The 22,684-nt window shown below is 40.6% G+C and overlaps 1 protein-coding gene and 1 non-coding gene across 8 annotated transcripts in view; one reads left to right on the forward strand and one right to left on the reverse strand.

The window, feature by feature from the left end:
- Positions 1–17,109, forward strand: part of ELP2 (elongator acetyltransferase complex subunit 2) — a 46,824-nt gene extending 29,715 nt beyond the window's left edge. For 6 of the 7 annotated variants that reach the window (XM_035270891.3, XM_054244139.2, XM_054244138.2 and 3 more), the window contains 9 exons: positions 1,884–1,953; positions 2,782–2,877; positions 3,017–3,074; positions 3,986–4,058; positions 6,982–7,174; positions 9,527–9,648; positions 12,188–12,321; positions 13,009–13,122; positions 16,877–17,109. In XM_035270891.3, the coding sequence (XP_035126782.3) occupies positions 1,884–1,953; positions 2,782–2,877; positions 3,017–3,074; positions 3,986–4,058; positions 6,982–7,174; positions 9,527–9,648; positions 12,188–12,321; positions 13,009–13,122; positions 16,877–17,033 (1,017 nt within the window). In that variant the 3' untranslated portion in view covers positions 17,034–17,109. The remainder of the gene's footprint in view (positions 1–1,883; positions 1,954–2,781; positions 2,878–3,016; positions 3,075–3,985; positions 4,059–6,981; positions 7,175–9,526; positions 9,649–12,187; positions 12,322–13,008; positions 13,123–16,876) is intronic. The other variant, XR_008476048.2, reaches the window with a different exon arrangement.
- Positions 17,110–19,420: 2,311 nt separating this feature from the next.
- LOC118147127 (U4 spliceosomal RNA) lies at positions 19,421–19,561 on the reverse strand. Its single transcript, XR_004733279.1, has one exon. It is a non-coding gene; the product is annotated as a U4 spliceosomal RNA (small nuclear RNA).
- Between the last annotated feature and the right edge of the window lie 3,123 nt (positions 19,562–22,684).

A 22,684-nucleotide genomic window follows, 5' to 3' on the forward strand; every position in this document is an offset into this window, starting at 1 on the left:
TGTCACTGCGTTAGGTACCTAGAATAAAGCAAAATAAAAGATGGATGCTGTTTTCAAGGGGATTAACATCTAGCTGTAGGGTAAGGGTAGAGGTAGTGGGCAGTGGAACTAATGTACCTGCACTTATTAAATGAGACCAGTTAATTGCTTAATCTTGTACTAAAGTAAATTTCATAGAAGGAAGAGATCATTGTATTGGAATAACGAGAACATGTTTAATGGGACTTCATTTGGGTTTTGTAAGAGTAACTTTTTTTATGTTTATACTCGTTTCTAAAAAAGATTTGAGCTACTTTTAAAAATACATGGATTATAAAAATATGAAGTAATTTTGAAAGGAAAATTAAGAAGATAGTTATGTTATGCAGAAGTCCATATCATACAGTCCTTCACATAGAGTTGAGTCACAAATCTGGTTCTGAGTTCTAAAAGGGTAGGTACCCTTTTGATAGGCAAAAAGAAGGAGAGAGAGAACAAAGGGGAGGCCAGAGCTGTTGTGGTACCTGTTGAAATGAAGACTGGATGGAAGTGGAGAGAATGGGGAAAGTCCATGGTGAAGGATCTTGGGAGGCAGGCACAGTCCAACTGTGGGGTGCTATTGGAGGCTTCTACACAAAGAGTGATGAAAAGCATTTTGGAAGAGAGTTATCTGGAAGCCAAGAGACTCTGAAGGCAGTGAAACTAGCACCAGTCTGGTAAGACTGGAGAAGAAAGTGAAATTAATTGGAAATCAAGTGCCCAACTGAATTTCCTGGAATATATACTCAGCACCTCATTCTACAGGCTTGCTTGATTATGTGAAGAGGTTTTAAGATTCTGTTGTGCTTGTTTCTGATAATAATGGACAATAGGAACAAGATCAAAAGGGAAGTCTTGATTGTGGTTCTTATGTAGATCTAAGCATATGGAGTTGGAGGGGCAGTTAGTTTCAGGATCTCTTCAGTTCTAGGAATTGAAATGGAGTTTTAGGATTCCTTGAAAGGCTTAGTCCCAGTTATACACTTAGTTCTGTGTCCTAAGATACAGGGATCTTGTAGAGTGGCGAGCTGCTTGCTCCCATTTGGGTTTTGCTCCCATACCAAGTTTTGGGATTGGTGTGTAGGAATGCCTCTTATTGTTCCTTTCTATGTTAGTTTTTCTTGGTTTCTGAGATAAAGCATACTTGTGTTCCTGGTAGCCATTTTTGTTGGTTTTAAATTCTTACTATTCATGTTCGTGTCTAGTTTCAGCTTCTGTATTAAAGTCTCAATTGTACAGAACACTCTTAGCTTCTGAGCATGTGCCAGTTTTGATGATTTGGTTATATATAGTTTCACATGTAATAGTTTGATTGATTAAATTGCAAAATATAAGCAGATACTGCCTTTTCAAATGGCAGTCATACAAAGTTTTAAAATACTCAGTTATTTAGATATGTTTAATGAAAATACTATGACTAATACTGTAAACTGTTTCCTTCTGGGAAGCATCTGTGTTTATATGAGCATCATCAGGGGATGTGCCTGTGAGATTATCTTGGAAGTAGAGCTCTGGGCCTTCCATTTTCAGTCCACTGCATTTCCTGTCAGACTCAGAAACCCATTGAAATGTTATGGTTCGATGAGATCCCTTTATGAATGAGAGGATGCCCGACTTTATGGATTGGGTGAGAGTTGGAGGCCTGGTAGGGCCTCTCTGTTGGAGAGCAATTGCTTAGTGTTTCATTGTTGGTTCAGGAAGTGAAAGTACAGGTAGACATCCACACAAGATGGTCTTTAAACTGTTTCTCGGAATTTATGAGCATGACGTTTTTGTAGTGCCTGAAGTAACAGTAACTTTTAGTTTTAAAATTATTATGTAAAATTTTAGCATTTAAAACTTAGATATTATATTTTCTATTCTAGCAAGATAGTGATCTTCCAGAGGGAGCTACTGTTCCTGCTTTGGGATTATCAAATAAAGCTGTCTTTCAGGGTAAGGCTTTTGTCTTCCAAATTATTAAACCCGTAGTGGTACTTAAATCCTAGTCAACACTTGTATAATGTCTACCTAATGTTTGTTAAAGCTGATTTTTTTTTAATCACAATACATGTATCTATCTTTGCCATCACCAATTTTGTGATAAGTACTCTTTGTATACACTCAGACCACTGAAGTAGGTGCAGTTTTCACAAAGCATGTTTTTTTTTTTTTTTTTTTTGAGAGAGTTTTGCTGTGTTGCACAGGCTGGAGTGCAGTGGGTATGATCTTGGCTCACTGCAACCTCCGCCTGCTGGGTTCAAGCAATTCTCCTGCCTCAGCCTCCCAAGTAGCTGGGACTACAGGCCTGTACCATCATGTCTGGCTAATTTTTGTGTTTTCAGTAGAGATGGGATTTTACCATATTGGCCAGACTGGTCTAGAACTCCTGACCTCAGATGATCCACCTGTCTTGGCCTCCCAAAGTGCTGAGATTACAGTCATGAGCCACCACATCCTGCCACAAAGCATGTTTTCTGGAGTGTTAGAACTACAGATAAGAATGTAGGTAACCTGAAGAATTGGTTGTGTAGTTTTAAAAGTTTGGAAACTGGTAGATCAAGGAAAATGGAAGGAACCTTTATGGAGTTGATTAATGCTGCCAGGAGCATGTTTGGAGAATACTGGAGTAATGGAAGTACTCTTGCCTTTGGAATCACATGGACACAGCTGTGAATCACACCACTTTGAAGTACCACTGCTTTCTATCTGGTGGCCTTAATATTGAGACAAGTGGAGACCTAAAAATAGTGACTATATTCATGATGTATTTCTTTAAACTAGGAGATATAGCTTCTCAGCCTTCTGATGAAGAGGAGCTGTTAACTAGTACTGGTTTTGAGTATCAGCAGGTGGCCTTTCAACCTTCCATACTTACTGGTAAGAAGTGACAAAGAGAATTTAATAAATCACTAGAACACACAGTATGTTATCTATTGCTGCTGACCTAAATAAGTACTATAGAATTCACTTTTGTATTTGAATGGACATAGTAAAAAATAGCTTCAATTTATTCTAGCGCCTCCCACTGAGGATCATCTTCTGCAGAATACTTTGTGGCCTGAAGTTCAAAAACTGTAAGTTAAACTGTATTTAGCTCTTTGGTCTGATTCTGTCATAACTTGTGAATTTTCCTCCCCACCCCAGCATTTGATTTCTCCTTTGTCTTCCTTCTACCTACCTTTTTCCTCTTTTGCTATACATCTCTTAGTGGCACTTCATAAAGAATGAGAATTAAGCCTCAGGTTTGTTTTTATATTACTATTTATTATGTTCATTAGTTCTTTTTATTCATCTTATTTTTAAAGTAGAGAAGAACAACAATATGTATTTTTCCTTTATTAAAAAGACTTGGCTGGGTACAGTGACTCACACCTGTAATCCCAGCACTTTGGGAGGCCATGGCAGGAGGATCATTTGAGGCCAGGAGTTTGAGACTAGTCTAGACAACATAGCGAGACCCCATCTCTGCAAAATATTTTTAAAAATTAGCCAGGCCTGATGTGCCTGCTCGTAGTCCCAGCTACTTGGGAGGCTGAGGCTGAAGGATTACCTTTGCCCAGGAATTTGAGGCTGCATTGAGCCATGATTGCACCACTTCACCCCAGCCTGGGTGACAGAGTGAGACCTTGCCTCGAAAAAAAGACTTAAAATCTGTGGTTATGACTGGTCTTTTTTGTCTTTGATGGTTCCCGATGAAAACATTTCCATGGTTTATTGTTCAGATACTGGCTAGTTGGGGGTAGGAGGTGAAAATTATATGTTAATTATTTAAATGAGTTATAGTACTTATAGGAAGTTGGCATTTTTCTCCTGTCTCCCTGTCTTTCTCTCAAATGTTTGCCTAGACAAACATATAATGTTCCTTAAAAGAATTGTATGTTAGCTAGAGAGATTGATGTCATTCTTTTCACTTTTAAAAATTGTGCGGCATGAGAATAGGTTCATTTACTAATACAGAATACATTTTTTTCTTTTTAAATTTTAGATATGGGCATGGTTATGAAATATTTTGTGTTACTTGTAACAATTCAAAGACTCTGCTTGCCTCGGCTTGTAAGGTAGGGAATTTTACTTTTGACTCTGCTTGGTCACAGGTTATTTGGGTCATCAGGTTCCTGCAAGTTTGGTAATGATTTAGGCAGAACTCTACGTGAAAGGCCATTAGTGCTTGCTTTTTTGAATCTTTCTCAATGTCTCTTTCCCTTCTGTCTGTTTGAAAGCTTATGGTTGTTTGTTTTTGTTTTGAGACGGAGTCTCACTCTACTGCCAGGCTGGAGTACAGTGGCACGATCTCAGCTCACTGCAATCCCTGCTTCTCGGGTTCAAGTGATTCCCTACCTCAGCCTCCTGAGTAGCTGGGACTACAGGTGCATACCACCACGCCTGGCTACTATTTTTTGTATTTTAGTGGAGTCAAGGTTCCACCATTTTGGCCAGGCTGGTCTTGAACTCCTGACCTCATGATCCACCCGCCTCAGCCTCCCAAAGTACTGGGATTATAGGCGTGAGCCACTGCACCCAGCCATGGTTGCATTTTAAGTCTGTTTCAACTGCACATTTTGAGCTTATCTGTGTCCCACTGCTAAAAGTGATTTAATCAGATGTCTCAGAGTGACACCTGCAATACCATCTACTCAGGAGGCTGAGACATGAGAATCACAGAGTGAGACTCTGTATTAAAAAAAAAAGGATATCTCAAAATGATGCCCAAAAATGTGAAAAATTTTGAATAATCAGAATCCTAGAGACACAGGGAAGAAGTACACAGGGAAATGAGAAGAGGAAACCTGGAGTGTCCATCAGACTTTTTTTTTGAGGACACTCTTGGCACTGACCTAAGGCAGATGACTTTTGCATTTACCTAGAAGGATGATCTTGAATTCATCATTCAGTATTTGTCCATATCCTATGGAATGATATAGTAATTATGGAAGATTGTCTGAAGGGTCTGAAACCCATACATTCCTCTTAGATTTTCTGAAATTTATTTACTTGTTTTAAATATGATGTTAAGAGCTGCCCACCTGCATTGGCTTGTGTCCTTGCTTTTACTGTGGATTTATGCCACTGATCTGCACTAAGAGGCATCATCAGAAATACTGCTGTGCTTCCTCTACATCCACCCCCACCCCACTTGTTTATTCTTTGAATTGGTACTGAGAAGACTTCCTTCTCTTATAGGAAATAACCTTTCGGAAAAATGGAATTTAGTAGTTCAAATGCCTGGGCTTCTACTGAGCAGATAATTTGTTTCTAGTTTAGGGTACTGTCAATCCTGTAATTATTTTTTTTTTCCCTTTTCAAGTTGACTCACAGCAAGATGTGCATCCTCAAACATTTTTTAACAGCTTTATTTAGGGTCATTAGCATACTATAAATTGTATGCTTAATGTGAACAATTTGATAAGTTTTGACATGTTTATGCCTATAAAATCATCATTACAATCAAGATACTGAATATATCATCAACCCCCAAACTTTTCTATGCTCTTTGGCAATTCCTCTTTTCTACCTCTCTCTTCCCCCTCTTGCCTCCATCCCTAGGAAACCACTAGTCTGCTTTTTGTCATGATAGAGTAGTTACTATTATTCCATGTTTTTATGTCCATGTATACCCATTGTTTAGTCCTGCTTTTAAGCAAGGATGACTGGTTTTTGGCTTTCTGCTTCTGAATCATTTTGCTTAAGAGAATGGCTTCTAGTTTCATCCATTTTGCTGCAGAAGACATGATTTCATTATTTTTTATGGCTGAGTAATTCATGGAGGAGGGGGTGTATGTGTATACACACCACATTTTAAAAATCTAGTTATCCATTGATGGACACTGAAAAGATCTTTATATACCCTGGATACAACTTTATCAGATGTGCTTGTGTAAATATTTTTTTCTCAGTGGCTTTTCATTCTCCTAACAGTGACTTCAAATAACAGAAGTTTTATGTTTTGGTGATGTTCAGATTGTTAGTTTTTTTTTTAATTAGGCTGTGTCTTTCTTGTATCTAATCTTAGTCTAACTCAAGGTCACAAGGATTTTTCTGCTGTATTTTGTTCTAGGAGTTTTATGGATTTTTAACTTTTGCCTTTAGACCTATGATATTTTCAAATTAATTTTTGTATTTGTCATGCATATAGATGAACACTGATTTTCTTTTATTGTGGATACCAGTTTCAGCATCATTTTTTGAAAAGACTATCCCCTTCATCACTGTTTAGTCCTTTTGTCAAAAGTCAGTTGTTCATATGTGTGGGTCTGTTCCCTAGACTTTATTCTGTTCTATTGAACTTTTTTAATATGATGCCAGTACCATACTTTCTTAGTAACCGTAGTGTTTTAATAATACATCTTGAAATTAGGGAGTATAGCGTTATTTTGGCTGTAGTAGATTGTCCTTTACTTTGCACTTTAGATTCAGCTTGACAGTTTCTACAGAAATACTGCAGGAATTTTAATGGAGATTGCATTGATTCTGTAGATCAATTTGGGGACAATTTTTACAGTACTGAGTATTTTGATATATGAAGGCAATATACCTATCATTCATTTGGATCCCTCATTTCTTTCAGGAATGATCTTTTTTAAAGTGAACGCTTTATTTTGGAATACTGTTTTTTTCCCCTCCATGTCACAGTTTTTCATTTCATTTTTTCCCCTTCCATGTCACAGTTTTGGTCTTGCAAGAAGTTTTTAAGATCTGAGAGCTACAGTGAAAAGAAGAAGAAAAAAAAAAGGAAACATGATTATATTAGTTTCTGATGATTTATTTTTTCTAATTTATTTCTAATTTATTTTTTCTAATTTTAGTCTTCCCTGATTTTTGCCAGACATTAGAAATGGTTGTAGTATGTTGTCTCCTAGGGATTTTTAAAAAAATTCAAACAGATAAATACAATATACTGATAGAAGCAATATTGTCTTTAAAATGTTTTCTCTTCAGTTTATTTTTACTTATTAGCTTCATTGTTTTATCTCTGTTCCATAGGCAGCTAAGAAAGAGCATGCAGCTATCATTCTTTGGAACACTACATCTTGGAAACAGGTGCAGAATTTAGTTTTCCACAGTTTGACAGTCACGCAGATGGCCTTCTCACCTAATGACAAGTTCTTACTAGCTGTTTCCAGAGATCGAACCTGGTCATTGTGGAAAAAGCAGGATACAATCTCACCTGAGTTCGGTAAAACAGTTTCTGATTGGGAAAGTTATTAGTGAAACAGTTATGTCCATTTTATGTACATTAAGCAGCTGTTGGTTAAGCGAAAGTTAACAGGGTGAAGGGTAGAGTCTCATGTCTTTGAAGCTTTCCAAAGTTCTTGGATAACTGATGAAAACTTGACCTTCCCTGCAAGATTTAAATGGAGTTGATCTCTGTTTGGGTTGATCTACTTGTGATTATGTAGTCAAGATGGCATGTGTTCAGATATCTCAGTTTAAGAAACATAAACATCTGTATGTAGGAAGTTAAGTTTTGCAAATGGTGATGAATGCTACCACAAAACCTAATGGATGGTATATCCTGAGCTAGGATTTTATGGGACAGGAATAATGAAGATACAGCTAAGAAAACTCATGGTTGAGTGGTTTCTTTCTTCTCTCTGAACTATTTTATGAATATAGTAATATTTTAAATTATGAAATGTAAAGGAAAACATTATCCTTAGCTTCTTCCTACCCTCTTCTGTCACTTCCTTCATTGAGAAGGGCATATTGGGCATCCATCTAGACAACATGACTCCTGAGCAAGTTGTTAGCCCACCTACCCACATTCTACTCAACCTGGCATAAACCAAAAAAAAAAGACTAAAAACCTTTGTGTAGTTGGGGCAGTGGCCTATTTCTATTTCCCATTTCTTTTGGTGGATAAGTTCTAGAGAGTGTTTAAAGTATATTTGTGTTGTTTAATCCTGTTTTTAATTTTTCCATTGATAACACTTGTATACAACTTGATTTTGTGATATTTCTAGTCTTTGTTTCTCATTTTTTAGAGAACACCAGGGACTGTGAAGTATATACTCAGCAGTATGTTTTAGAACTGACTGTTTGCTTTTGCATCACTAATCTTTCCCTAACATGCAGCATTTACTGTTTAAAAAGCTAAAGTCAGCCAGGTGTGGTGGATCACCTGAGGTCAAGTGTTCAAGACCAGCCCAGCCAACATTGTGAAACCCCATCTCTACTAAAAATAAAAAAAAACTAGCTGGGCATGGTGGCGTGCACATGTAATTCCTCCTACTCAGGAGGCTGAGGCAGGAGAATTGTTTTCAACCCTTGAGGCAGAGGTTTCAGTGAGCCAAGATGGTGCCATTGCACTCCAGCCTGGGTGACAGAGCAGGACTCCATCTCAAAAAAATAAAAAGTAAATTAAAGTTGGATAGGTGCAGTAGCTCACACCTGTAATCTAACCACTTTGGGAGGTGGAGGCAGGTGAATCTTTTGAAGGCAGGTTCGAGATCAACCTGGCCAATATGGTAAAACCCCATCTCTACTAAAATAATGCAAAAATTAGCCGGACCTGGTGGTGTATGCATGTAATCCCGGCTATGTGGGAGGCTGAGACAGGAGGATTGCATGAACCCGAAAGACAGTGGTTGCAGTGAGCCGAGAGCCCCCTACTGCACTCCAGCCTGGATGTTAGAGTGAGACTTTGTTCCCTCCCACAAAAAATTATATTGATAACATGTATTAATTTGTTATATCTTTATGGATTATGAAGTAATAGCTACATACTTATTCACTTCTCATAAACAGTTACTTGTTTTTTGTTGTTTTTCCTTTGAGACAGAATTTTGCTCTTGTTGCCAAGGCTGAAGAGCAGTGGCACAATCTCAGCTCACTGCAACACCTGCCTCCCAGGTTCAGTTGATTCTTCTGCCTCAGCCTCCTGAGTAGCTGAGATTACAGGCACCTGCTACCATGCCTGGCTAATTTTTTGTATTTTTTGTAGAGACTGGGTTTCATCATGTTGGCCAGGCTGGTCTCAAACTCCTGACCTCAGGTGATCTACCATGTTTGCCTCCCAAAGAGCAGGGATTACAGGCGTGAACCACCATGCCTGGCCAACAGTTATGTGTTTGAGGTTTAGTCCATATAAGGGCTAGAAGTTGCCTTACACTTAAATCTTACAAGGAAAATATTTTCTTAAGATTTCTTTCTTTAAAACATTATTTAAGTGGTGCATTCTTCTTTTTTCTATAGCCTAATATGCAAATCTGCCTACTTTGAGCAAGGCTCAATAGCTTCAGGCTTCTTCTATAGGTGTAAGTTGAACTTCATTTGAGTGTTTGGAAGATGTTTGTCGTCAGTCACTAGAGAGTGACCAGAGAGTACAAAAGCATCCCCTACTAGAAAAATAACTGTATGTCCACAGCCTTCTGGTGAAGATTAGTTGAGGCTTCAGTCTACTGCAAAAGTCAGCGCATATAAGTTGACTATTAAGTCACATGGTGTATAGGGCATTTAAGCATCACTTCTAACAGATAAAAACCGAGCTCTCTCTGCTTTGTGAATAGTGTATACATATTTCTTTCAGAGCCAGTGTTTACTCTTTTTGCCTTCACCAACAAAGTTACTTCTGTGCATAGTAGAATTATTTGGTCTTGTGACTGGAGTCCTGATAGCAAGTATTTCTTCACTGGGAGTCGAGACAAAAAGGTAATTATTTTAAAACATTATTTTTTCAAATATAAAATAATATTTTTATAGGTATGTTTGAATAAAAAATGCATAATCTTGCCTTTCTGTTAATAGCTTTTAAAAATCAGCTTATGTATTCCTTTCAGTTTTTCATACGTGTACATATAAAAAAGGACTTTTCTTGTTAAATTCTATAAATAAATTTCTCTGAATTGTCAAAAATATGAAGAGAAGACCTTTCAGACATATGACCTTCCTCAAATGGTCTCAGTGGAAGAGCAGTAATAAATGAAATGATAATCAAGACCAAGAAACCGAGAGGGGAGCAAGGGAGATAGGGGAATAAGGGAAAAATTATTTCTAGTTTTCATACTTTTATGAATTTAACATTTGTCTATAATGAATGATTATTACCTTTTTATTTGGTTCCAGAAGTGGGTGGAGTATGACTGACCCAAGCTTTAAAAAAATCAGAACAAAGTAGCTAGAAATATGTTTGTTTGTTTATTTGTTTGTTTTTTGAGACAGGGTCTCAGGTGCAATGGTACAGTCATGGCTCACTGCAGCCTGGACCTCCTGGGCCCAAGCGATTCTCCCACCTCAGCCTCAGCCTCCCAAGTAGCTGGGACTACAGGTGCTCATCACCATACCCAGCTAATGTTTTAATTGTATAGAGATGGGTCTTGCCATGTTGCCCAGGCTGGTCCCCAACTCCTGGGCTCAAGCAGTCCTCCCACTTTGGCTTCCCAAAGTGTTGGAATTACAGGCATGAGTTTCTACACCCAGCCTTGGAATATGTTCTCCAACATGACCTTCACCCTTTTTCTCTGGGAAATGTCCACTTCCCTTCTGGTCTTTCCTTTGTTTTCATACTCTTTAAAGTATCCTTTTGTTCCTACAGACAGGAGATGGTGAGGCAGTTTAGTGGTGCCTTTCCTCTCCCTTCCCTCTCTAGTCACAGACATGGTACAGATCACTGCAGTGGAGGGCTAGCACAGGCAGGGTGTCACTCAGGCTTAACACCTACATGTCAGCCTCTATGGCAGACTGCGTCTCAGAACCTCCCTTCTGTTCCTTTACCTATTCTTTCTTTCTTGGCATTGGTATGCCTGTTCTGTGCTCAATGCTGAGGAAGCAGGACTGTTTCTGTCCTCCACAGTCATGCTATTATTAGTGTGTTTTCATGCTGCTATAAAGAACTGCCAGAGACTGGGTAATTGATAAAGGAAAGAGGTTTAATGGACTCACAGTTCCTTAGGGCTGGGGAGGCCTCAGGAAACTTTCAATCATGGCCGAAGGTAAAGCAGAACATCCTTCTTCATGTGGCAGCGGGAGAAAGAAGTGCTGAGCAAAAGGGGGAAAGTCTCTTATAAAATAATTAGATTTCCTGAGAACTCTCGCTTACTATCATGAGAACAGCATGGAGGTAACCACCCCCATGATTAGTTTATTTCCCACTGGGTTCCTCCCACAACACGTGGGGATTATGGAAACTACAATTCAAGATGAGATTTGGGTGGGGACACAACCAAACCATATCACATGCCTATAGAACGTGATGCAGCTGCTACTCTCAAGGATAGGTCAGGACTCCAACAGACAAAGCAGCGTTCACTGGACATTCTCTGAAATGTACTTCTGCGTGCTTAGACAAAGCCTTCTGTTCAGAATCTTGCTCTGGTTCTGTATTTTGCTACTGTTGTCCACGTCACTTCTCTCTCCATTTCTTTTCGTTTTTAAAACGGAGTTTTACTCTTGTTGCCCAGGCTGGAGTGCAGTGGTGTGATCTCGGCTCACTTTAACCCTCACCTCCTGGGTTCAAGTGATTCTTCTGCCTCAGCCTCCTGAATAGGCGGGATTACAGGCACCCACTACCACACCTGGCTAATTTTTTGTATTTTTAGTAGAGACAGGGTTTCATCATGTTGACCAGGCTGGTTTTGAACTCCTGGCCTCAAGCAATCCACCCGTCTCAGCCTCCTGGCGTGCTGGGATTATAGGAGTGAGCCACCATGCCTGGCCCACTCTCCATTTCTTTGTGACTATCTACACATCCTTGAGGCATGAGGTTCCAGGGAAGCCTCATTTCTTATGAGGGGTATCATCCAGGTCAGGTTTTCCTCATAGCTGAGTAGATTCTTTGAGCAATGGGCGGTATAGAGGAAGAGCTAGAAAGCTGATTAGTTCTCAGATATTTTGTGGTAGCCTCTTGGGGAGGTGCGTGAACCTACTGATGGGACTCTACTGGATCAGAACCAATTTGTGAGTATAGAAGTCATGTTAGACACCCCGTCTGGTCTGTGGTCAGGGACACTTTGTCTTTGGACCAACACACTTACATAGGTGAGCTCTCAGAGATGCCTGCCTGCTGCACTGTGCCTTCTTTGTGATGCTTGAAATGTTCTGAAGTCCTGGCACATCACACAAAAATGTAAATGATGCATTTTTAAAAATACTAGAGCAAATACTTTGTTTTATCTTTGCTAATGAAACTGTAATACGTTGCTAGAAACCTCATAAAGGGAAGGTTTTACAGTGTGTGATCTGTCTATATTAGGTGGTTGTCTGGGGTGAGTGCGACTCCACTGATGACTGTATTGAGCACAACATTGGCCCCTGCTCCTCAGTCCTGGACGTGGGTGGGGCTGTGACAGCTGTCAGCATCTGCCCGGAGCTCCATCCTTCTCAACGGTCTGTCTCTGTGTGGGGCTTAGTTTTAAGAGGACCACTTGGTGTCTTAATATGTAGCTCTCATGTCATTTCATTTGTGGATTCTCCTGGCTTCTGAGTTACTGGCTTTTTCTCCTGCCTCAGCCTCCCAAGTATGTGGGATTACAGGCATGCGCCACCACGCCTGGCTAATTTTTTTGTGTTTTTAGTAGAGATGAGGTTTCACCATGTTGGCCAGGCTGGTCTTGAACTCCTGATCCACCTGCCTTGGCCTCCCAAAGTGCTAGGATTACAGGCATGAGCCATTGTGCCTGGCCTGAGTTGCTGTCTTTTACAAAATGCTTATGTTTCTCATAATAATTTTTAAATTGATAGAACCTAATGATTCAGAATGTAAAATACAGGTTAGGAATGTGGCTCAAAGATTCTTACTTCACCAAATCCAGGACTGTAGTACTTTTTCTTTAACAAGCATCTTCAGTGGAACAAGGGTCCCTACAGCCAGCTGGGGAAACATTGGCTCGTGGGCTTTGCCAGCAGAGGACACAGATAAATCTGTGTGCAGTGTGTTCTGAGCTGATGCCTACAAACAGTTTTTTGTAAGGCAGAGACAGTTGAGACACTGTGAAGAACTACTTTAGAGCAATGATGGAGATACTAGAACTTCATGCTAAATTAATCACTGTTGTCCCCCTCCCTTAAAAACAGATATGTGGTTGCAGTAGGATTGGAGTGTGGAAAGATTTGCTTATACACCTGGAAAAAGACTAATCAAGTTCCAGAAATAAATGACTGGATCCGCTGTGTAGAAACAAGCCAAAGGTACTTCTTTCCTATTTTTGTTTCCATCAGATTAGCTAGAAATTTTGGGATCTTTTGTGGCAAATTTTATGCCACATTTTCGGGAGAGGGCCATATATCTTTATTTATGGTGTCTACCGCTTTGTTTTGTGGTAATCTGAAATTACCATATATTATTATATTGCACTTGATTTTTAAAAGTTTACTTGACTGGATTTCTTGCTTGTATAATACTGTTTTTATAAACAACCATTTGAAATGAAAGTGATTTTCATAATGGTGTGTTTTAGAATTTGACTGTAGTAGATTCTTAATTTGATTCAAAATGTTTGTGATTTTTAAAAATATTCTGGATTGCTCTTTGGTAGTCATATCCTTATGATTGAACCCTTTATCTCAGATCCTGTAGTGGAGCTTTCAGGCATAGCAAGACTCATGCCCTGGGCCTCATGCCTTTGCCACCTGCTATTTATAACCTCCTCCCATCCCACCCACCTAGACAGCAGGGATCACTTTTAATTTACCCTTTTACATGTTTTATTCTTTTTTGTATGTGTGAGAGACAGGATCTCACTATGTCACCTAGGCTGGAGTGCAGTGGCAAGATCTTAGCTCACTGCAACCTCTGTCTCCCGGGCTCAGTCTTCCCACCTCAGCCTCCCAAATAGCTGGGATTATAGACATGCACCACCATGCCTGGCTAATTTTTTTTGTATTTTTAGTAGAGATGAGGTTTCACTGTGTTGGGCAAGCTGGTCTCCATCTCCTGGGGTCAAGCAATCCTCCTCTCTTGGCCTCCCAAAATGCTAGAATTACAGGCATAGGCCACCATGCTTGTCACGTTTTATTCTTTAAAAATGTCTAAATCTGGCTGGGTGTGTTGGCTCATGCCTATAATCCTAGCACTTTGGGATGCCAAGATGGGAGGATTGCTTGAGCCCAAGAGTTTGAGACCAGCCTGGGCAACATGGTGAGACCCCCCAGTCTCTACAAGCAATAAAAGAAATTAGCCAGGTGTGATGGTACATGACTGTGGTCCCAGCTACTTGGGAGGCTAAAGTGGGAGGATCCCTTGAGCCCAGGGGGTGGAGACTATAGCAAGCCATGATCACATCATTGCACTTCAGCCTGGGTGAGTGAGACCCTGTCTCAAAAAAAAAAAGTCTAAACGTTCAGAAAGTTACTAATATCATTCTGTGTTATATTTTCTTAGACTTTTTCAACCTTCATGTATCTGTACTGTTGAAAATACAATTTCAAATGACAATATGATGGGGATGAGTGCTTATGGGGAAAGATTTGTAAGCATGTCTTTTGTAAGATATTTCATCCAGCAGATCTTGTCTCCATGTCAGCCAAGCATGTTAGTGCTTATTAAAATTGTATTTTATTAAAATGAGATTCTGCCATGCCCCCACCGCTTCTCTCCTGCCTCTCTGGTGCTGGGTTTAGCAGTTGAACTAGTTTGCGCTGTTGGCTTGCTGAAGAGGGAAGAAATCTGTTGAAATTCCATGCTTCAGGCATTTGAAATTTTCTCTCTTCCTAGGCAACCTTGCCTTCCACCTTGCCTGCCCACAGTGCTCACTTCGCCTCTAACCTGGTGTGAAGACCTCTTCAATGACCCCAGTGTGGGACACTGTCGAGAAGCCTTTTAGAAAGTGCAGGAAGGGAATATGTATAGAATTTGAGTTTTTTGTTTGAAAGGGTTGTGTTTTTCTTTGGTCATTTTGGTGACTTAGGATTTGCAAGATGGAACTAATAAGTGACTGTAACATATTATATTATTTGGATTGCTGATATTTCCGTTACCAAATTTCAGGTACCTTTCAAATGAAAGCTTTTGCTAGTAATAAGATTTACAAAGGTAATAGATGCAAAAACTACCCTTTAGGTTGCTTCGCAAAACTCTTTCTCCATAAATGTGACATGTTAACATGCTGGATTTAAAGGACATCACCAAAAAAAAAAAAAGAAACTCACTATCTCAAAGGTTACATAGCCAAACAAGTACTGTTCCTCAAAGTAATTCCCTTAGAAAGAAATAACCATGTATGTTTATTTCAGTGATGTCACTACTTCAAATCATTCTTTTAATGAAATGAGAGCACTTTAATCCATAATAGCTGAGATTCCAGCGATGTTGCTGTCACTTAAAATATTCTTGGAACTTCTCTATAGTAATTGTGTTCAGAACTAGCTTACTAGTGACATAAGAAAACAAATGATAATGCCTTTCATGGTATTACTTATTTCAATCATTTCCTCATTTTTAAAGCTTGCCATTTATATCTATTAAGCTTGCCATTTATATTTATTATAAAGCTTACATCCAGGTGCTTTCAACAATCAAATTCATCCTCAAAGGAAGATGAGCTATCATTGAGCATACTCAAGTCATAGTCTGCATAATATGGAAGCATTTTCTCTAGAAGAATTTCAGAAAACAGTTGAGGCACTGCAGCACTGTTGTAACCTCCCAGAATGACTACTTGTAAGGGCACACATGCAGTCATCTTGTTATATAGGTTCTGGAGGACTGATTCTTAAAATGTGTTTCATTATTTCATTTTCCCCTTTTTATCATGAGACTGCATCTGGTGACAGGGACTGTCAGTAAATGAAAGTGTAATTTCTGTGCTTTAATATTGTTTTCAGTGTTTACTGCCCTAAAACCTACTTAAGTTTTTCACTTTATTCCTTTTTGGTTTGGGAAGCTAATTTGCAGGTTAAATTTATAGATGATGTATTTTCATAGAGATTTGTTACTAACCTATTTTTGGTAATGTTCTGGGTCTGCCTTTTTAAAGGACTAGGGGGGTTGGGAGGCAGGGAGCGTTAATATGATGGTCTTTCCCAAGGTCATGCAGTTAGAGGTCACACTAGAGACCAAGACTTTTTCATTGGGCAGTACGTTAAATCTTTCATTGTCTTTCTTTACCCAGTAGTAAAAATGTAAGTCCATCTATCTCACAGGGATGTCAAAAGAATAAAATAATCTAGCTGGGCATGGTGGCTCACACCTGTAATCCCAGCACTGTGGGAGGCTGAGGCAGGTGGATCATGAGGTCAGGAGTTCAATACCAGACTGGCCAATATGGTGAAACCCTGTCTCTACTAAAAAATACAAAAATTAGCTGGGCATGATGGCTCGTGCCTGTAATCCCAGCTACTTGGGACGATGAGGTAGGAGAATTGCTTGGACCAGGACCTGGGAGGTGGAGGTTACAGTGAGCCGAGATCGCGCCACTGCCCTCCAGCCTGGGCTACAGAGCGAGACTCCATCTCAAAAAAAAAAAAAAAGAATAAAATAATCTAGAATATGTTGTAAAGTTGAAATTTTTAGAAATACATCTAGTTATGTTATCTGAAAGACTAACCTGAATAGCTGTTTCGTGAAATTCCATTGATCATTAAAACATTCATTTAAAGATATATATATTTTTTTAATAAAATAAAAATATTTATTGGTGTTTTTGTATTTTTGGTATTTATTTTTAAATAAAAATATTTTTTATTTTTTTGAACAACATTTGACAGAAATTCATTGTCTTGCTCTTTTTGGTGATGTCATTGGCTAGTGAGTAGGATTAAAATTTAGTCTTGCAGTTTTAAGTAAATACAGTAGTAAAATTTTTTCCAGGTTAAAATAAAATGGCTAAAATGTTAATGATGGTATTTTAAAACCTGTACATTTTAATTTTCAGGTTTTAACTTCCAATTTTGTTTATACCATTAATTAGAAAAACACTTCATGATTTCTCTATCTTTGTTTTAGCGAAAGTCATACACTTGCTATCAGAAAATTATGCTGGAAGAATTGCAGTGGAAAAGCTGAACCGAAGGAAGCAGAAGGTGCCAAGTGGTTATACTTTGCAAGCTGTGGTGAAGATCACACTGTGAAGATATACAGAGTCAATAAATATGGACTGTAACTGACTTAATAACTATATGCTGTCAGTCACTTGTATCTTAAAATATTATTATGTAAATAGATCATCTTTATCTTCATGAGTTTCTTTTTGTTTTTTTTTTCTTGAGATGGAGTCTTGCTCTGTCACAACCTCCACCTCTCAGGTTCAAGCGATTCTCTAGCCTCAGCCTCCTGAGTAGGTGGGACTAGAGACACACACTACCATGCCTGGCTAATTTTGGTATTTTTGGTAGAGATGGGATTTTGCCACGTTGGCCAGGGTGGACTCAAACTCCTGATGTCAGGTGATCTGCTCACCTCGGCCTCCCAGAATGCTGGGATTACAATCGTGAGCCACTGTGTCTGGCCTGAGTTTCATTTTTTAAGTCACGTAGCAGTAGGCTTTATTTGAGTCCTACTTTGAAATGCGAGGAAAGCTATGGACCTTTTGCTTTGTTATATAACGTATGCATACACACCCAGAACTTTGTACAGACATTCAAAGACTCCTAGACCTATAGACTTGCGTCTGTGTGTCCCGATTTAAGAACCTCTGTTTTTTTCTTCATGACTGGGTTCGCCCAATTTTGTGTTATTTTGGGACTTCATTTGCCCCACTTTGGGCCTTTTCCTTATTTATTGCCCTATTCAGAGAGTAGATATAGAAAATCAAGAGAGGAAACCTAGATTACTTAATTTTTATTTTAACATTTTCTATAAATAAGCATACCACACCAAGTATGCTAACTCTGTCTTGACCCCCCTTTCTAGTATATGCCAGTCATTGTAGAGTTTGGCAGGCAGTTGTAGGTTTGAGCTGCAACCAATCATTTCTTTTATTCTTTAAAAGTACATAGATTCATCTTTTTAGGACTTTACTTAAAGTGTAATTTCCTGACATTTAAAATGATAGATGTAGAAGCTAAAAAATAGAGTTCTGAATCATCTGAATGTATGTGATAGCTGAAGTCATGAGATGGGGGATGTATGTCCCCCAGTGAGGACACAAAAAGAAGAGGAGTGTGCTGGAAACAGCATGTCAGTTGTGCCAGCTGAGGGCTGGAGGCAGCCAAGAGAGTTGGGAGCCTGGGTGTTGGGTGGGGAGAGGTTAACAGGGATGACACAGGAAGTAGTGTGAAGACTAGTGTGAGCAGAGGTCTACTCTGACCATGTCGGAACATAGAGCCATCTGACAGATTGACAATACAGTGAAGGCTGTACAGAGTAAATGTGTTGAAAAGAGGAAGGTGAGGATTTTCTTGGTGGAAGTTTATGCTATTTAACATATTTTGCTTCCAAAGGGGAAGTCCCATACCATTTTGCTTAATCTCCTTAGCCAGAATTTAGTGTAGTGGCCATAGTTAGCATTGGGAGAAGCTGGGAAATTAAGTATTTATTGCAGATGGCCATGTGCTCAGCAGAGAAGTGGGGCGCTTCATTTGGGAAGAAAAGGAGAACAATGGTAACCAGTTTGCAGGATTGTCATGAGAATTAAATGAGCCAATGTATGGGAAACACTAATTTGGTGCCTGAGATATAATAAGACAGCAGTAATTTGCATCTGGTACTATTATGATTAAATAAAGCTTAGCTCATGTCACCTCCATAGACCGTTTTGTAAAACCCTCATTTCAAATTTTCTTTTTTTCACCGAATTCCATAGTACAATTTTCTTTCATGGCATTTGTCACTTTCTTTTATTCATGTGTATTTTTTTTTTTTTTTTGAGACGGAGTTTCAGTCTTGTTACCCAGACTGGAGTGCAATGGCGCGACCTCGGCTCACCACAACCTCCGCCTCCTGGGTTCAGTCAATTCTCCTGCCTCAGCATCCTGAGTAGCTGGGATTACAGGCACACGCCACCGTGCCCAGCTATATTTTTTTGCATTTTTAGTAGAGACGGGGTTTTACCATGTTGACCAGGATGGTCTCGATCTCTTGACCTCGTGATCCACCCGCCTTGGCCTCCCAAAGTGCTGGGATTACAGGCTTGAGCCACCGCGCCGGCCTCATGTGTATGTTTTATGCTGTGTCAGGTAGATGCCTTCTATTGTAAGGAAGTTCATCTCAAACAAAAAGAATTATTGGTTCATATGACTGAAAAAAGTTCAGTGGTGGGATATGCTTCAGGTGCAGTTTGATCTGGGCTCTGTTTCCTCTAGTTTGCTCAGCTCTGCCCTTTCCATGGCAACTTTCTTCTTTTGTTATTTTTTCACACTGAGTTTCGCTCTTGTTGCCCAGGCTGGAGTGCAGTGGCGAGGTCTTGGCTCACTGCAACCTCTGCCTCCAGGGTTCAAGCGATTCTCCTGCCTCAGCCTCCTGAGTACCTGAGATTATAGGCACACATCATCACACCCGGCTAATTTTTGTATTTTTAGTAGAGATAGGGTTTCTTTTTTTTTTTTTCAGTCTCAGTAGAGACTGTTAAAAATTGCCAATGCCTACTATATTGCAAGTTGTCATGGTGGGGTATTGAGAAAAGTTTTCAATTAGCAGTAATTGTGCCTCGGATAAACCTCATTGGCTATGATACTGCCACTGTGCAAACTTTAGAGATGGGGTTTCACCATGTTGGCCAGATTGGTCTCAAACTCCTGACATCAGGTGATCCACGTGCCTCGGCAGTGCTGGGATTACAGGCATGAGCCACTGTGCCCTGCCGTTACTATTTTAAATAGAGATAGGGTCTCACTATGCTGCCCAGGTTGGTCTCGAACTCCTGGGCTCAAGCCATCCTTCTGTCTTGGCCTCCAAAAAGTGCTGGGATTATAGGGGCAAGCCACAATGCCTGGCCACATGGCAGCTTTCTCCTGAGGCTGTCCTCCCTCATTGCTGTAAGAGGAATGCAAACAGCCCCTACATTAATTTTTTCCTTGTTAATATCAAAGGAAATAACCCTTAGCATTAGATCTCTAACTTTACTCTGACTCAATCATTCCTCAACTAATTACAGTGGTCAGGGGAAAGTCAGATGTTGAGTAGCTTGGGCCTGCCCATCTGATGTAATGAGCTGTGAGATCACCTATTCTGGATAAGGGGCAGAAGCAGAGGCAGAGTAGGTCCCAACAGGACCACATAGCTGCTCTAATGTGGTGTGGTTTTCCAAAGCAAAATCAGAGAGGCCAATGGATACAGGATGGGCAACCAATGCAAGCTCTCTATACAAGCCTGCTAAAGACTAAACACCTGGGAATCAGATGGTTCCCAGTGTATTGTCACAGCATCTGGCAGTGTATTGTCACATATTTGCTGAATTCAGGAATGAATGAGTTTGGCAACACTGATGGCTGGTGGAGGAAGCATTCTCAAATGTAATCTGCCAGTCAGTAAATAGAATATCTGGGATTCCTGTCTTGGTGGCATAAAGGGGTAAGGGGCAAAGAGTAGGAGGGAGGTGCTAGCAGAGAAGGGACCAAGAAGGGGCTCGCCTAGCCCAGTGGACCTGCTCATGAATGAACACAGGAGAAGTGAGCCCCCAGAAATACTGCACCAGGAAGATTGCTGCTCTGGGCCCTCCACCCGCTCAGTCCTGTGGTCTGCCTAGTACTGGTGGGTTTGGTTGTTTTGAACATTAGATATAATGGAGCCTTGTTCCCAGTCATGTCATGATGTTGAACTGCCCTTTTAGCTTCTATTCACAGGAAAGTTCTTGTGTCACTCTAGGGCAGGGAGCTTCCTGGGGTTTCTGATCTTTCTTTCCACTGCTCTGCCAGTCTTTGAAGAGAAACTTGCTCCCGTGCTGTGTCTGTCTCACTACTTCCTGTGCCAGCCCTCTTTTGACTTCCTAGGTACCAGCATATCTAGGTCTGTGCGTTCTCATTTTTGGAAAAGTGTGCATTTCACTATAGTAGGAAACACTTGAGTTAATTTTATTATCCAAACCAAATTCAGCCTTCTTGGAAATTCCTACCTTCTATCCTGATAATTTGGTGGGAAGTTTGGTCCCTCATAATTGCAGCCCCAACTATAGGTGGGTGTGAAAGTAATTGTGGTTTTTGCCATTTTGGTGCAAAAACCGCCATTACTTTTGCACCAATCTATTATCTTCCAGAGTGGGAGCACAAGGTTTTCAGGGGGTTCAGTAGTGAGAAAACCTCTACACTTCCTCACCATTTAGGACTTGACCATTAGAATGGAGCTGCCATCCCCACCTGGATAATGGAGCTGTTCCTGCTTAGGCTACTGCACACCGCCTACCCAGCACGTTTAACAATCTGTCCTAATGGTTTAAGTTTAACCCTTGTCTTAATTGGCCGTATGGCCTTAGATATTGCCAAAGTGATCTCTTCTGACTCTGTTCTTCGCTTCTTTAACTGAAACTTCCAACCTGTGGCATAAGACAGAGACCCTTTAAGTGCCACTGTCCCCAGGGCTCTGCCCTCTTTCCCTAAACACTTCATAGCTCCAGAGGTGACCTGTCCACAAGCCCCTCACACGACTTGAGTCTCCAACCCCAGACACTCTGTCCCTCTTGAGCCTTGAATCTCCACTGAGATATCCTCAACCGAGTTCCATATTGTCTCCCTATGCCTGAGACTCCCTGTGTCCACACAGTCTCCCAATCTGACAGCACCAAGTCACCTTGGGCCAGTCCTCAGTCCCATTAGTCCCTGAATTTCATCACTTCTGCACGCTCTGGGCCTCAGACCAGGCCTTCACTGCTCTTTGCCAGGACTTTTGCCCAGCCTCTGACAGCAGTGCTGTCTGCAACCTCCCCACACCCACCTCCTCCACTGCCACCTGGGATCTAAGCACACCCCTGATCCAGCCACTCTCAGGAGGAGACTCTAGAGTGGTCCTGTCCCTTCTGGACCAAGGCCCGCTTTTTTCTCTGTACTGCAAAGTCTGACCCCTCTTATTTCTCTCACTCCCTGTCCCACTTATCCCTACAGAGCTTCAGTCTGTGCTCCAGCTTCATTAAAAATCCTGCCTCTGGAATCTTCTGAGCCTTTTTGCACCTCTAGGCCTTTGAATATGGAATGCTGCCCTCCCTCCACCACCAGGACCTTCAGGCAGGTCTCCCAGCAGCCCCAGGTAGCGAAGGCTCTTTACCCCCAGCCTGGACCTTTGTGGAAAAGACTCTTCTCTAGCACTTGGCAGCTGGAGGGGTGACCTGACTATGAACCTATCTCCTTCCCCATCCCAGGAGCCTCTCAGGCACAGAGACTGCCTTGCTGACGGTTGTCTTCCCAGTGCCAACCATGTTTGTAGCAGGGCACAGCTGCCCAGTGGACACTAAATGAGTGCCCCTGCCAAAAGCGCTAGTAATTTTCAAGTGAATCTTTTCTGGTGTTTCAAGCCTGGACAGCTGCAAAGAGGTTATGCTCCCAATTCTCACAGGCTCATCCAATCTGCTCATGGCCATTGGATAGTTCTACCTAAATCACCCATAGGGCACTTTCTAGCTCCCAAACCTGCCTTTCTTTCTTTTTCCACTGCCAACTCGGAGCCTAACTCTGTAAGGACTCATTCATTTTCTGCTAAGTGAGTGAGTGAATGAATGAACTAATGAATGAATGAATGGAAGAATACATGAATAAACACTTTGTATGTAGTAGAGATTCTTGCAAATGGAGCCCATTGCTAAGGGTGCCAATTAGAAGCCAAGACTCCTAGTCTTCTTCCCATCCCCTACTCCTCCCATCTTGACCGGCTCACTGCTATGGCCCACTT

Source organism: Callithrix jacchus, chromosome 13, assembly GCF_049354715.1.
Source record: "Callithrix jacchus isolate 240 chromosome 13, calJac240_pri, whole genome shotgun sequence".
Classification (NCBI taxonomy): Eukaryota; Metazoa; Chordata; class Mammalia; order Primates; family Cebidae; genus Callithrix; species Callithrix jacchus.